Source organism: Oncorhynchus gorbuscha, linkage group LG14, assembly GCF_021184085.1.
Source record: "Oncorhynchus gorbuscha isolate QuinsamMale2020 ecotype Even-year linkage group LG14, OgorEven_v1.0, whole genome shotgun sequence".
NCBI classification, from domain to species: domain Eukaryota; kingdom Metazoa; phylum Chordata; class Actinopteri; order Salmoniformes; family Salmonidae; genus Oncorhynchus; species Oncorhynchus gorbuscha.
The window spans coordinates 50,690,750-50,701,887 of NC_060186.1; the positions used below are offsets into that span (position 1 = coordinate 50,690,750).

The 11,138-nt window shown below is 41.9% G+C and overlaps 1 protein-coding gene across 4 annotated transcripts in view; it reads left to right on the forward strand.

The window, feature by feature from the left end:
- trdn (triadin) overlaps nt 1-10,931 on the forward strand; it is a 48,983-nt gene extending 38,052 nt beyond the window's left edge. For all 4 annotated transcript variants that reach the window (XM_046298341.1, XM_046298342.1, XM_046298343.1 and 1 more), the window contains 5 exons: nt 1,205-1,255; nt 2,021-2,326; nt 2,431-2,460; nt 9,597-9,644; nt 9,870-10,931. In XM_046298341.1, the coding sequence (XP_046154297.1) occupies nt 1,205-1,255; nt 2,021-2,326; nt 2,431-2,460; nt 9,597-9,644; nt 9,870-10,030 (596 nt within the window). In that variant the 3' untranslated portion in view covers nt 10,031-10,931. The remainder of the gene's footprint in view (nt 1-1,204; nt 1,256-2,020; nt 2,327-2,430; nt 2,461-9,596; nt 9,645-9,869) is intronic.
- Nucleotides 10,932-11,138: the final 207 nt, after the last annotated feature.

Consider the following 11,138-nt stretch of genomic DNA (forward strand, 5'->3'; position numbering starts at 1 on the left):
CACTCTCTCCTCACGTCCTGTGTGATTTGCCTCACACCGTACCCTGAACCTTAAGCAATACTTCATCCTTATTGTCAGTATGATGGCTATCTACATGTAATGCATGTATAATATTAAAGCAAAACGGACTGATTTACATGTATTTTAAGACCTGATTGAGCAGCGGTTACTTTCTTTTAAACAGGGGTTGGAGTCATGCTTGTGTTCACTGCCATGTCCTTCCCACTCTCTGCACTTAGGGTATGGTAAACGAGCATACAGTACATTATATATACTGTACCATATACTCTAACACTGTTGGTAATGCACAGCTCCAGTGTTTCCCCTATATTCATTTAGCAACGGTGGGCCACTCCCAAAAATGTGATGTCATTTTTTGGAGGGGGGGCATTTTTTAATACATTTTCGGGATGTTAAAAATAGTTTTCAGTGCAAATGTATGATGCTGTTGAATTTAAAAAAAAGGATTGGATGTTATCAAACCTAGCTACCATAGCAATGTCTACGCCGTGTATCTGTTTACACAAACTACAAACAGCATCTCATTTTATCTTCCAATAGAGCGATCAGACATTACAGTCCTTGTTTGACTAAGCCTCATCCTCTAGCTATGGGATATTTGGGATGGGCTGCAGCCTTTCATTGCCAGGCCAAAAACACTGGATTCCAGTAATGAACTGAGCTGAGGAAAAGTGGAAATTCGGTATTGACCATGTGAAATGCAGCCTATATCAAAGTGCGTCTGCCAAGACTTTTAATCAATAAACCTGAGGCAAATGGCTCAATTTAATGAATGACCTCAGGTCAACTAGAGTGATCAATCAATAGATTGTGATGCGGCATTGAGTTCCTCCATGCCATTTCAGTCCCTCCTCGACATAAATACGTAAAACACTAGAATTGTTTACTGCGTGCATAGTTAATTCTCCAAGTTTTATTGACGGTCACGTGTCAACGCAAGGTGCACAGATTGACTTATAGTTGTCATGAAACGCTTTGAACGCTGTTCGTGAATGACTTGTTCAAGTTTCAACTCATTCAAACGCTGTTTGCATAATTACAGTTAAATAAGACATTGTCGCTGAATAGTGTACATGGTGCAAAACCTTTATCTGATCCTGGCATACACCAAAATGCTTGTAAATGTGTCATTGTATTGTTATTGTAAATGTACGTAATGTTTTTTTTCTTCTTTTTTTTTCAGGCAAAGCTAAAGCCACACACTCTGTGAAGACGGCCCAGCCCACTAAACCATGTAAGTAAATGTTCAATCCCGAAGCAAGACATCTCCTTTCTTTCGATAAGCAGGTCACTTCCTGCCTTTTGTTTGTTTACCACGTGAATCCATGTAGGACTTAATGCATTCCGTCTCTTGCCTAAAAGTGGAGCAGCCACAAAGGGGTTTCAAGGGTTTGAATACATCTATCATGCTAAATAGCACCATCAAATGTGTTTGTTTTTTTAAATTATTCATTGTTTTATTGAGGAGCTCCTTGTCCATGGATCAACCTTGTAAATGTCATATTCTAATCACTGAATGCCCTCTTTTTCTCTATTATAGTGTTTTGTAAAGCGGCACATTTTTTATTGAATAGCATGCCATGCCACGCATAATGGTATAGCATTATAGTGATAGGTTAACTACATGCCAGCATCAGTTAACTTTCTCATGCTTATTAAACACAAAACACTAGTTGACAAGAAGAAATGGGATCTGTCAAACGCCATGACTTTAGACAAAGGCCCGGCAGAATTACTTTGGGTACTCGACAGCGCAGATCTGTTTTGAATAAGTGTTGCATGATTCTCTTTCACATCAATCATTATGTACATTTTCCCGGAACAAACAACACATGAAAAATAAAACCAGTCTCTCGTCACTTGATTAGAGAGGACGTTTATGCGTGGCAAAACTGCAATTACAGCCATGTCACTTTGTGTTACAGTTTGAAGAGAAAATGTTTGAGATTATAAGCAGAGTTTGAAGAACAGGTTAACTGGCATTTGTATCTTCTCATAGATAAAGCTGAGAAGACTAAAAAGACTGAGAAGGTTGAGAAGGCTGAGAAGACTAAGAAGACTGAGAAGGCTGAGAAGACTGAGAAGGCTGAGAAGACTAAGAAGGCTGAGAAGACTGAGAAGGCTGAGAAGACTAAAAAGACTGAGGAGACTGAGAAGACTAAAAAGGCTGAGAAGGCTGAGAATACTGAGGAGACTGAGAAGGCTGAGGAGACTGAGAAGGCTGAGAAGACTGAGAAGGCTGGGAATACTGAGAAGGCTGAGAAGATTGAGAAGGCTGAGAAGAAAGCTGTGAAAGAGGCTCAAGGTATGTTGGCTCAAAGTATCAAATGATACCTTTCCTCAAACAGTTCATACATTATTGATGTCTTTTGCTTATTTATGCTTGATTCTTTTTTCCTATGATTTCAGAAAAAGAAGTAAAGACCCCTGGTAAAGCAAGTGAGTAAATACCAATGCCTTGTGCCTGTGCTTGATTCAAATGAGAGATACGGATGTAGCATGGGGGTGCTCTGTCTAACCGAATTATTATTATTTTTACGTCTGATGCATTTACTATTTAGGATTATCTCAGTGTGTGGTCTCAGACTAGTAAAATCCAAATGTAATGCGTAAAACATTTACTGCTACGGTAGTCTGGAAGTGGGAATCATATACATGTGATTTTTTTTATGATTTCATATTTACACACCATTTATACAATTGATGTGATGTTGATCATATGCAAATATGATTTTTATTAGTTAGCTACTGTAGCAACAGTTTCCCTTGCGATTTCACATTATAATGATCATATGTTTACCATTTCTAGAGATTGGGGCAGAATCTTCTTTAGCTTCTACTCAGGACTAAGGTAGTAGCTATATCTTCCACTCCACTGGTCAACTCAAAGAGAACTGTTAATTGCTCTGTGGTGATTTATTGGGAGTAAATTAATCGTGTTGATGATGTGCTATTAAACACTGTTCACGGAGCCAGCATTTGGTTATTGAGAGAGATTATGTCTAGTGATAAATAGTAATAACACTTACTGGATTTTAAACCAAATGCATTAAAGACATTAGGGGGATGTTCTATTGAGTGAACCAGTGGATTCTTGATATTCTAGTCCCATCCCTCCCTGACCCATCTTCCAAGTCACTCTCTACTCACGTCCTGTGTGATTTGCCTCACACCGTACCCTGAACCTTAAGCAATACTACAAGTACTGTATGTATAATATTATAGCAAAACGGACTGATTAATATATATTTTAAGACCTGCAGCAGTTGCTTTCTTTTAAATAAGGGTTGTAGTCATGCTTGTGCTCCCTGCATGACCTCCCCTCTCTCTACACTTAGGTTATGGTAAACAAACATACAGTACAGGATATGTACCATGTATATTTCTTATATGTTTTATAAGGGCATACTGTATACGGTGGAAATATATATGCTTATATATGTATATAAGTGGCAGCTTCATTAAATAGTACCCACAAAACACCGGTCTCAACGTCAACAGTGAGGAGGCGACTCCGGGATGCTGGCGTTCTAGGCAGCGTTCCTCTGTCCAGTGTCTGTGTTCTTTTGCCCGTCTTAATCTTTTATTTTTATTGGCCAGTCTAAGATATGGCTTTTTCTTTGCAACTCTGCCTAGAAGGCCAGCATCCCGGAGTCGTCTCTTCACTGTTGACGTTGAGACTGGTGTTTTGCGGGTACTATTTAATGAAGCTGCCAATTGAGGACTTGTGAGGTGTCTTTTCCAGCTACAATAGTCATTTACAACATTAACAATGTCTACACTGTATTTCGGATCAATTTGATGTTATTGTAATGGACAAAAAATGTGACCCTAAACTTTTGAACGGTAGTGTATGTCTCATACAGTATATGTTGAAATATACAAGAATTGGCCCTTTTCATATATGTGACATATATTTCTTTATATTGACTATTTTCTACATTGTAGAATAATAGTGACAACATCAAAACTATGAAATAACACATATGGAATCATGTATTAACCAAAAAGGGTTAAACAAATCAAAATATAAATTATATTCGAGATTCTTCAAAGTAGCCACCCTTTGCCTTGGTGAGAGCTTTGCACACTCTTGGCATTCTCTCAACCAGCTTCATGAGGTAGTCATCTGGAATGCATTTCAATGAACAGGTGTGCCTTGTTAAAACTTAATTTGTGGAGAAGAAACACATGTAAGATAAAGAGAACATAGAACAGTTAGGGGTTGGGTTTGGGCTCGGGCTCATACATCAATGTGAAAAGATTCAGTTTAATAAGAAATCCTTGACCATTAATGTCCTATTTACAGCCGTCCTCCTTTCCTGAGGACGGCTCACCTCTCACAGTTCTGGGCGACTTTAACCTCCCCACGTCTACCTTTGACTCTTTCCTCTCTGCCTCCTTCTTTCCACTCCTCTCCTCTTTTGACCTCACCCTCTCACCTTCCCCCCCTACTCACAAGGCAGGCAATACGCTCGACCTCATCTTTACTAGATGCTGTTCTTCCACTAACCTCATTGCAACTCCCCTCCAAGTCTCCGACCACTGCCTTGTATCCTTTTCCCTCTCGCTCTCATCCAACACCTCCCACACTGCCCCTACTCGGATGGTATCGCGCCGTCCCAACCTTCGCTCTCTCTCCCCCGCTACTCTCTCCTCTTCCATCCTATCATCTCTTCCCTCCGCTCAAACCTTCTCCCTCCTATCTCCTGATTCTGCCTCCTCAACCCTCCTCTCCTCCCTCTCTGCATCCCTTGACTCTCTATGTCCCCTATCCTCCAGGCCGGCTCGGTCCTCCCCTCCCGCTCCGTGGCTCGATGACTCATTGCGAGCTCACAGAACAGGGCTCCGGGCAGCCGAGCGGAAATGGAGGAAAACTCGCCTCCCTGCGGACCTGGCATCCTTTCACTCCCTCCTCTCTACATTTTCCTCCTCTGTCTCTGCTGCTAAAGCCACTTTCTACCACGCTAAATTCCAAGCATCTGCCTCTAACCCTAGGAAGCTCTTTGCCACCTTCTCCTCCCTCCTGAATCCTCCGCCCCCCCTCCTCCCTCTCTGCAGATGACTTCGTCAACCATTTTGAAAAGAAGGTCGACGACATCCGATCCTCGTTTGCTAAGTCAAACGACACCGCTGGTTCTGCTCACACTGCCCTACCCTGTGCTCTGACCTCTTTCTCCCCTCTCTCTCCAGATGAAATCTCGCGTCTTGTGACGGCCGACCGCCCAACAACCTGCCCGCTTGACCCTATCCCCTCCTCTCTTCTCCAGACCATTTCCGGAGACCTTCTCCCTTACCTCACCTCGCTCATCAACTCATCCCTGACCGCTGGCTACGTCCCTTCCGTCTTCAAGAGAGCGAGAGTTGCACCCCTTCTGAAAAAACCTACACTCGATCCCTCCGATGTCAACAATTACAGACCAGTATCCCTTCTTTCTTTTCTCTCCAAAACTCTTGAACGTGCCGTCCTTGGCCAGCTCTCCCGCTATCTCTCTCTGAATGACCTTCTTGATCCAAATCAGTCAGGTTTCAAGACTAGTCATTCAACTGAGACTGCTCTCCTCTGTATCACGGAGGCGCTCCGCACTGCTAAAGCTAACTCTCTCTCCTCTGCTCTCATCCTTCTAGATCTATCGGCTGCCTTCGATACTGTGAACCATCAGATCCTCCTCTCCACCCTCTCCGAGTTGGGCATCTCCGGCGCGGCCCACGCTTGGATTGCGTCCTACCTGACAGGTCGCTCCTACCAGGTGGCGTGGCGAGAATCTGTCTCCTCACCACGCGCTCTCACCACTGGTGTCCCCCAGGGCTCTGTTCTTGGCCCTCTCCTATTCTCGCTATACACCAAGTCACTTGGCTCTGTCATAACCTCACATGGTCTCTCTTATCATTGCTATGCAGACGACACACAATTAATCTTCTCCTTTCCCCCTTCTGATGACCAGGTGGCGAATCGCATCTCTGCATGTCTGGCAGACATATCAGTGTGGATGACGGATCACCACCTCAAGCTGAACCTCGGCGGAGCTGCTCTTCCTCCCGGGGAAGGACTGCCCGTTCCATGATCTCGCCATCACGGTTGACAACTCCATTGTGTCCTCCTCCCAGAGCGCCAAGAACCTTGGCGTGATCCTGGACAACACCGTCGTTCTCAACCAACATCAAGGCGGTGGCCCGTTCCTGTAGGTTCATGCTCTACAACATCCGCAGAGTACGACCCTGCCTCACACAGGAAGCGGCGCAGGTCCTAATCCAGGCACTTGTCATCTCCCGTCTGGATTACTGCAACTCGCTGTTGGCTGGGCTCCCTGCCTGTGCCATTAAACCCCTTCAACTCATCCAGAACGCCGCAGCCCGTCTGGTGTTCAACCTTCCCAAGTTCTCTCACGTCACCCCGCTCCTCCGTTCTCTCCACTGGCTTCCAGTTGAAGCTCGCATCCGCTACAAGACCATGGTGCTTGCCTACGGAGCTGTGAGGGGAACGGCACCTCAGTACCTCCAGGCTCTGATCAGGCCCTACACCCAAACAAGGGCACTGCGTTCATCCACCTCTGGCCTGCTCGCCTCCCTACCACTGAGGAAGTACAGCTCCCGCTCAGCCCAGTCAAAACTGTTCGCTGCCCTGGCCCCCCAATGGTGGAACAAACTCCCTCACGACGCCAGGACAGCGGAGTCAATCACCACCTTCCGGAGACACCTGAAACCCCACCTCTTTAAGGAATACCTAGGATAGGATAAGTAATCCCTCTCACCCCACCCCCCCTAAGTTTTAGATGCACTATTGTTAAGTGACTGTCCCACTGGATGTCATAAGGTGAATGCACCAATTTGTAAGTCGCTCTGGATAAGAGCGTCTGCTAAATGACTTAAATGTAAATGTAAATGTACAATGATTGACTTGTAAATTCAATTAAGGGATAGTTCACTTGTTTTCACCTTATAGCCAGTCAGATGGTTCCTTACCCTGAAAGCAGTCTATGGGCCAGTAGGAACTGTAATCCATAATTCAAAGTTGTTTAAATAGTCACTATTAACTTGAGGGGATTTAGCCACAAACATGTAATTTAGTCAAATGTGTGTTTTTTTGTTAGCCAACTGACTATTTGGTGTAAAAAAAAGTGACCTATCATTTTAACATCTTCACTTATATAATAAATAGAAATTGACCCCAACCTGTTATGGGGTATTCATTTCTAAAGGGATACTGACAGATTATCGAGATTTAGGTCTTTTATTTTTACTTACCCAGAGATTAACTCATGAATACCAATATAATCTCTGCATGCAGTTTGGAGATGCTTGAAGTTAGCATGCCATGAGTGATGTCATAGTCTTTTAGAAATAGCATGACTATACCCGCACACTGTCAAACGCTCATTTGAAATGGATGAACAAAAAAACTGCTCGGCAGTTATTGCAGTACTTTTTTCACTTTTTTCTCCCAGTCTTCTCCCCTTTCAGCTTTGCCACCTAGAATGTTTTCAAATGAAATAAGTGTGTCATAAATAATTCTCCAAAGTCATAATAACACAGCCAGATATTCAAATGTGAGTTAGTTCTGAAGATAATGTTGTTGTTTTTTCACCTTTATTTAACCAGGTAGGCCAGTTGAGAACAAGCTCTCATTTACAACTGCGACCTGGCCAAGATAAAGCAAAACAGCGCGACACAAACAACAACACAGAGTTACTGTCACAATCGTTTGAAGCACACTCGGACCAATGTGCAGCGTGATCTGGGTTCCACATCTTTATTTCGTGAAACACACAAAAACAATAAAGAAATATGAAATGTGACGACAATGGAGTGCTAACATACAACTAACCGTAAACAATATCCCACAAAACACAGGTTGAAACAAGCTACCTAAATATGATCCCCAATTAGAGACAACGATTATCAGCTGCCTCTAATTGGGAATCACACAAAATCACCAACATAGAAAAACAAAACTAGAACCCCACATAGAAAATATAAACTTGACTAACCCCAAGTCACGCCCTGACCTACTCATCCATAGAAAATAAGGGCTCTATGGTCAGGACGTGACAGTTACACATGGAATAAACTAACGTACAGTCAATAACACAATAGAAAAGTCTAAATAGTCTATATATACAGAGTGTGCAAATAAAGTAAGATTAGGGAATGACTGGTTTATCTGTACAACACTACAGATAATACATACATAGACATACTGTACCACAGCCATTGTCGCATAGAATTGGAATGAGTAAAATGGACATTCCCAAACGGTTAGTTGTCACTTCTTCGAGTGTTGTTGAGGGGAGGGGGGACACAAACCACTGTGGTCCCCCGCCCCCTGCTGGTGGCAAAAGGCATGAACAATACCCAAATGAAATCATTGGAGGACTCAGGCCCAAATAAACGTGGATTTCAACGATATACAGTCATGGATTAAAACAACAACATCTAAACCATGTTTAATAAATACAATGTGATTCCATAACCTTGTGGGCAGCCACAACTATAGTGTACAAAAATTAACATTCATTCTTAGATAGGTTTTTGTGTGTTTTTAAAACGTATACATCAAAAATCATAAACCTATATAATAAACTACGCCATCCCAATCTAATCTCAAAATGATTTGGCAAGTATCATATACAGTAGATACAAGAAACAACAAAGTAATAATATGTTTGCTTAACACTAAATGCAATTAGAAAATAATTTATTCCTACATGTAAAAAACGAAAATGTTTCTGGAATAGATTTCAAAGCAATAAATGCATTTAACAAGGGGGGTGACTTATATATGTTATTAAAATATAAGATCATATATTTTAAAATGTATGTCACGTTTATATATGGGTTTTAAATATATGATGAAATATTTAAAAAATAACATGTCATGTTCTTTGATATGCAGTGCCAGTCAAAAGTTTGGAAACACCTACTCATTCAAGGGTTTTTCTTTCATTTTACTATGGTAACAGCTCTCCTTCCTGCTTCACGATGTTAATGCATTCATCTTATTAGTTAAGAGTATCCAAGGTTCCAGCATTTAGCCACATTTTCCTTATTTAGCAACCGGTGTTGCGCTTTGGATTTATGCTGTGGATTCTCTGTTTTTCTCCCTAAGGACCAAACAAAAAACCTGTGTCATATTTGATCAGATTAAAAACATTAAAAACATCTCTTTATAATGGGGAAATGATTCTACTTTCTTCATCCATCACAGTAGTTTTTAAGGTCATTTGTATCATTGAAATTCACAGTCCATTTTTCCCAGTGGTCTACTATAGACTTTCTGATCAGAATTCCCCAGGAGAGTGAGCCTTTCTCATGTCAGCACAGCCGCACACATTCCCTGCATCCCTGTAGTCTCCACAGGGCTGGATAAGTCCCATTGGGGTTGAAAGGGTCTGCTTTGAAATTCCCTTAATATTCTCTGTAATGGATATATTAAATCTACAGTAGGGGGAAGAGAGACCCATCACATTGTGTATTTATACAAGGAGAATATATACATTGGGTACCTTGATAGTCTTTGTCCTCTCACTCTCATACAAGTTCTATCTCTGATTCTCTGTGTTCTTATCCCACGTCAGAAGATTCTCAGACTGAGGAGAGTGCCCCGGACAAGAAGAAGACGTCGGGTAAGATGACTGATGGAGAAGGTTCTGTCCATCATAAAGGGAAACTCCACTCAAAAACGGTCTTTTGGTATTTGTTTCATTAGTCCACTGTTGATACAGTCCCAAAATGTCAGCAGTTTTCAAGATATTGGCCACAGCATCATGCTTCTTCTTCCTGTTAGCAAACACATGCAAAAATAACAAATCCTTAATTTATTCCTTATTTTTCCTCATTGTACCTTACAGGTCAAACATTCTTGCAGTGTGTTTTTATTGGTGGAAAGAGTGCCCACTACCCTTTGCTACCTTCCACCCCTGGTGTGACCCCTGTGTCGATGAGCCCAGCCATGCAGTCCATGATGATGCAGCAGGTGCAGCAGCAGAAAGCCAGAGCAGTGGGACAGTAGACGAGCTCCTCACCCCTATGCTGCTCCCTCATCTCAGTCTGCACTTAAACCTTAACCAGCAGGTGGCGCTGCTTGTATTTACTGCTGACCCACTGGCTTCTCATTGAAAACGGAGGACAATCACGAACTAAAGGGGAAGGATGGATGGACAGTACAGTATTATTTATTTTTCTATGACCGGTCGAGCTCCCGTGAGTTTCTAAGCCCCTAATTTCCTTTCCTTTAGTTGTGGCTTTGCTGCTTTTTCAACACTCTTAGAAAAACGGTTACAAAAGGGATCTTTAGCTGTCCCAATAGGAGAATCCTTTTTGGTTCCAGGTAAAACCATTTTTGGTTCCAAGTAGAACCATTTTGGGTTCCATGTAGGACCCTCTGTGGACAGTGTTCTACATGGAACCCAAAAGGGTTATACTTGGAACCAAAATGGTTCTACCTGGAACCAACAAGGGTTCTTCAAAGGGTTATTCTATGCGGACAGCCAAATAACCCTTTTAGGTTCTAGATTACACCATTTTTTTCGAAGAGTGTAGCGCTCAGTGTTGAATTCTTTGTGATCTATGTTTTTCTGTATTTCTCTGTATTCTGATGTATTTATTATGAACGGAGTGTAGGTTATGGATACATCACCTTCAGCAGCAAATGGAATTGATCATTTTTGTACATTTCAACCAAATGCAATGTACACATGCATATCATTTGTATTTTAGCTGAAGTTCAATGTCCTCTAATGTATATAATGTACATCTTGATGTTAAATCTTGTCGTTTACGTTTGTCGAATGGTTACTTCACACCATTATTTTTGTTACATCGCAACATTCATCAAGTTCATGATTTCAAAGTTAATGATTTTTGGGCCATACATCTATGGCACTCGGATATAAATGGAGTTAGGAGTTTCATTTCATGTTTTGATTCTATTTTGTTGAAGGAAACTCACTGAAAATGCTGTGCAATAACAAATGAATAATGTTACTCGCTTTGGCCGAACATGTCCATGTTTGTAGGTTTCTGTTGATGTGTGTCATGCCCTGCTAATATTGCACTCTGTGCCTGACCTGTGTCAGGAAATCCTAAACCATATTTTGAGACACTATTGTAGAAGTTGC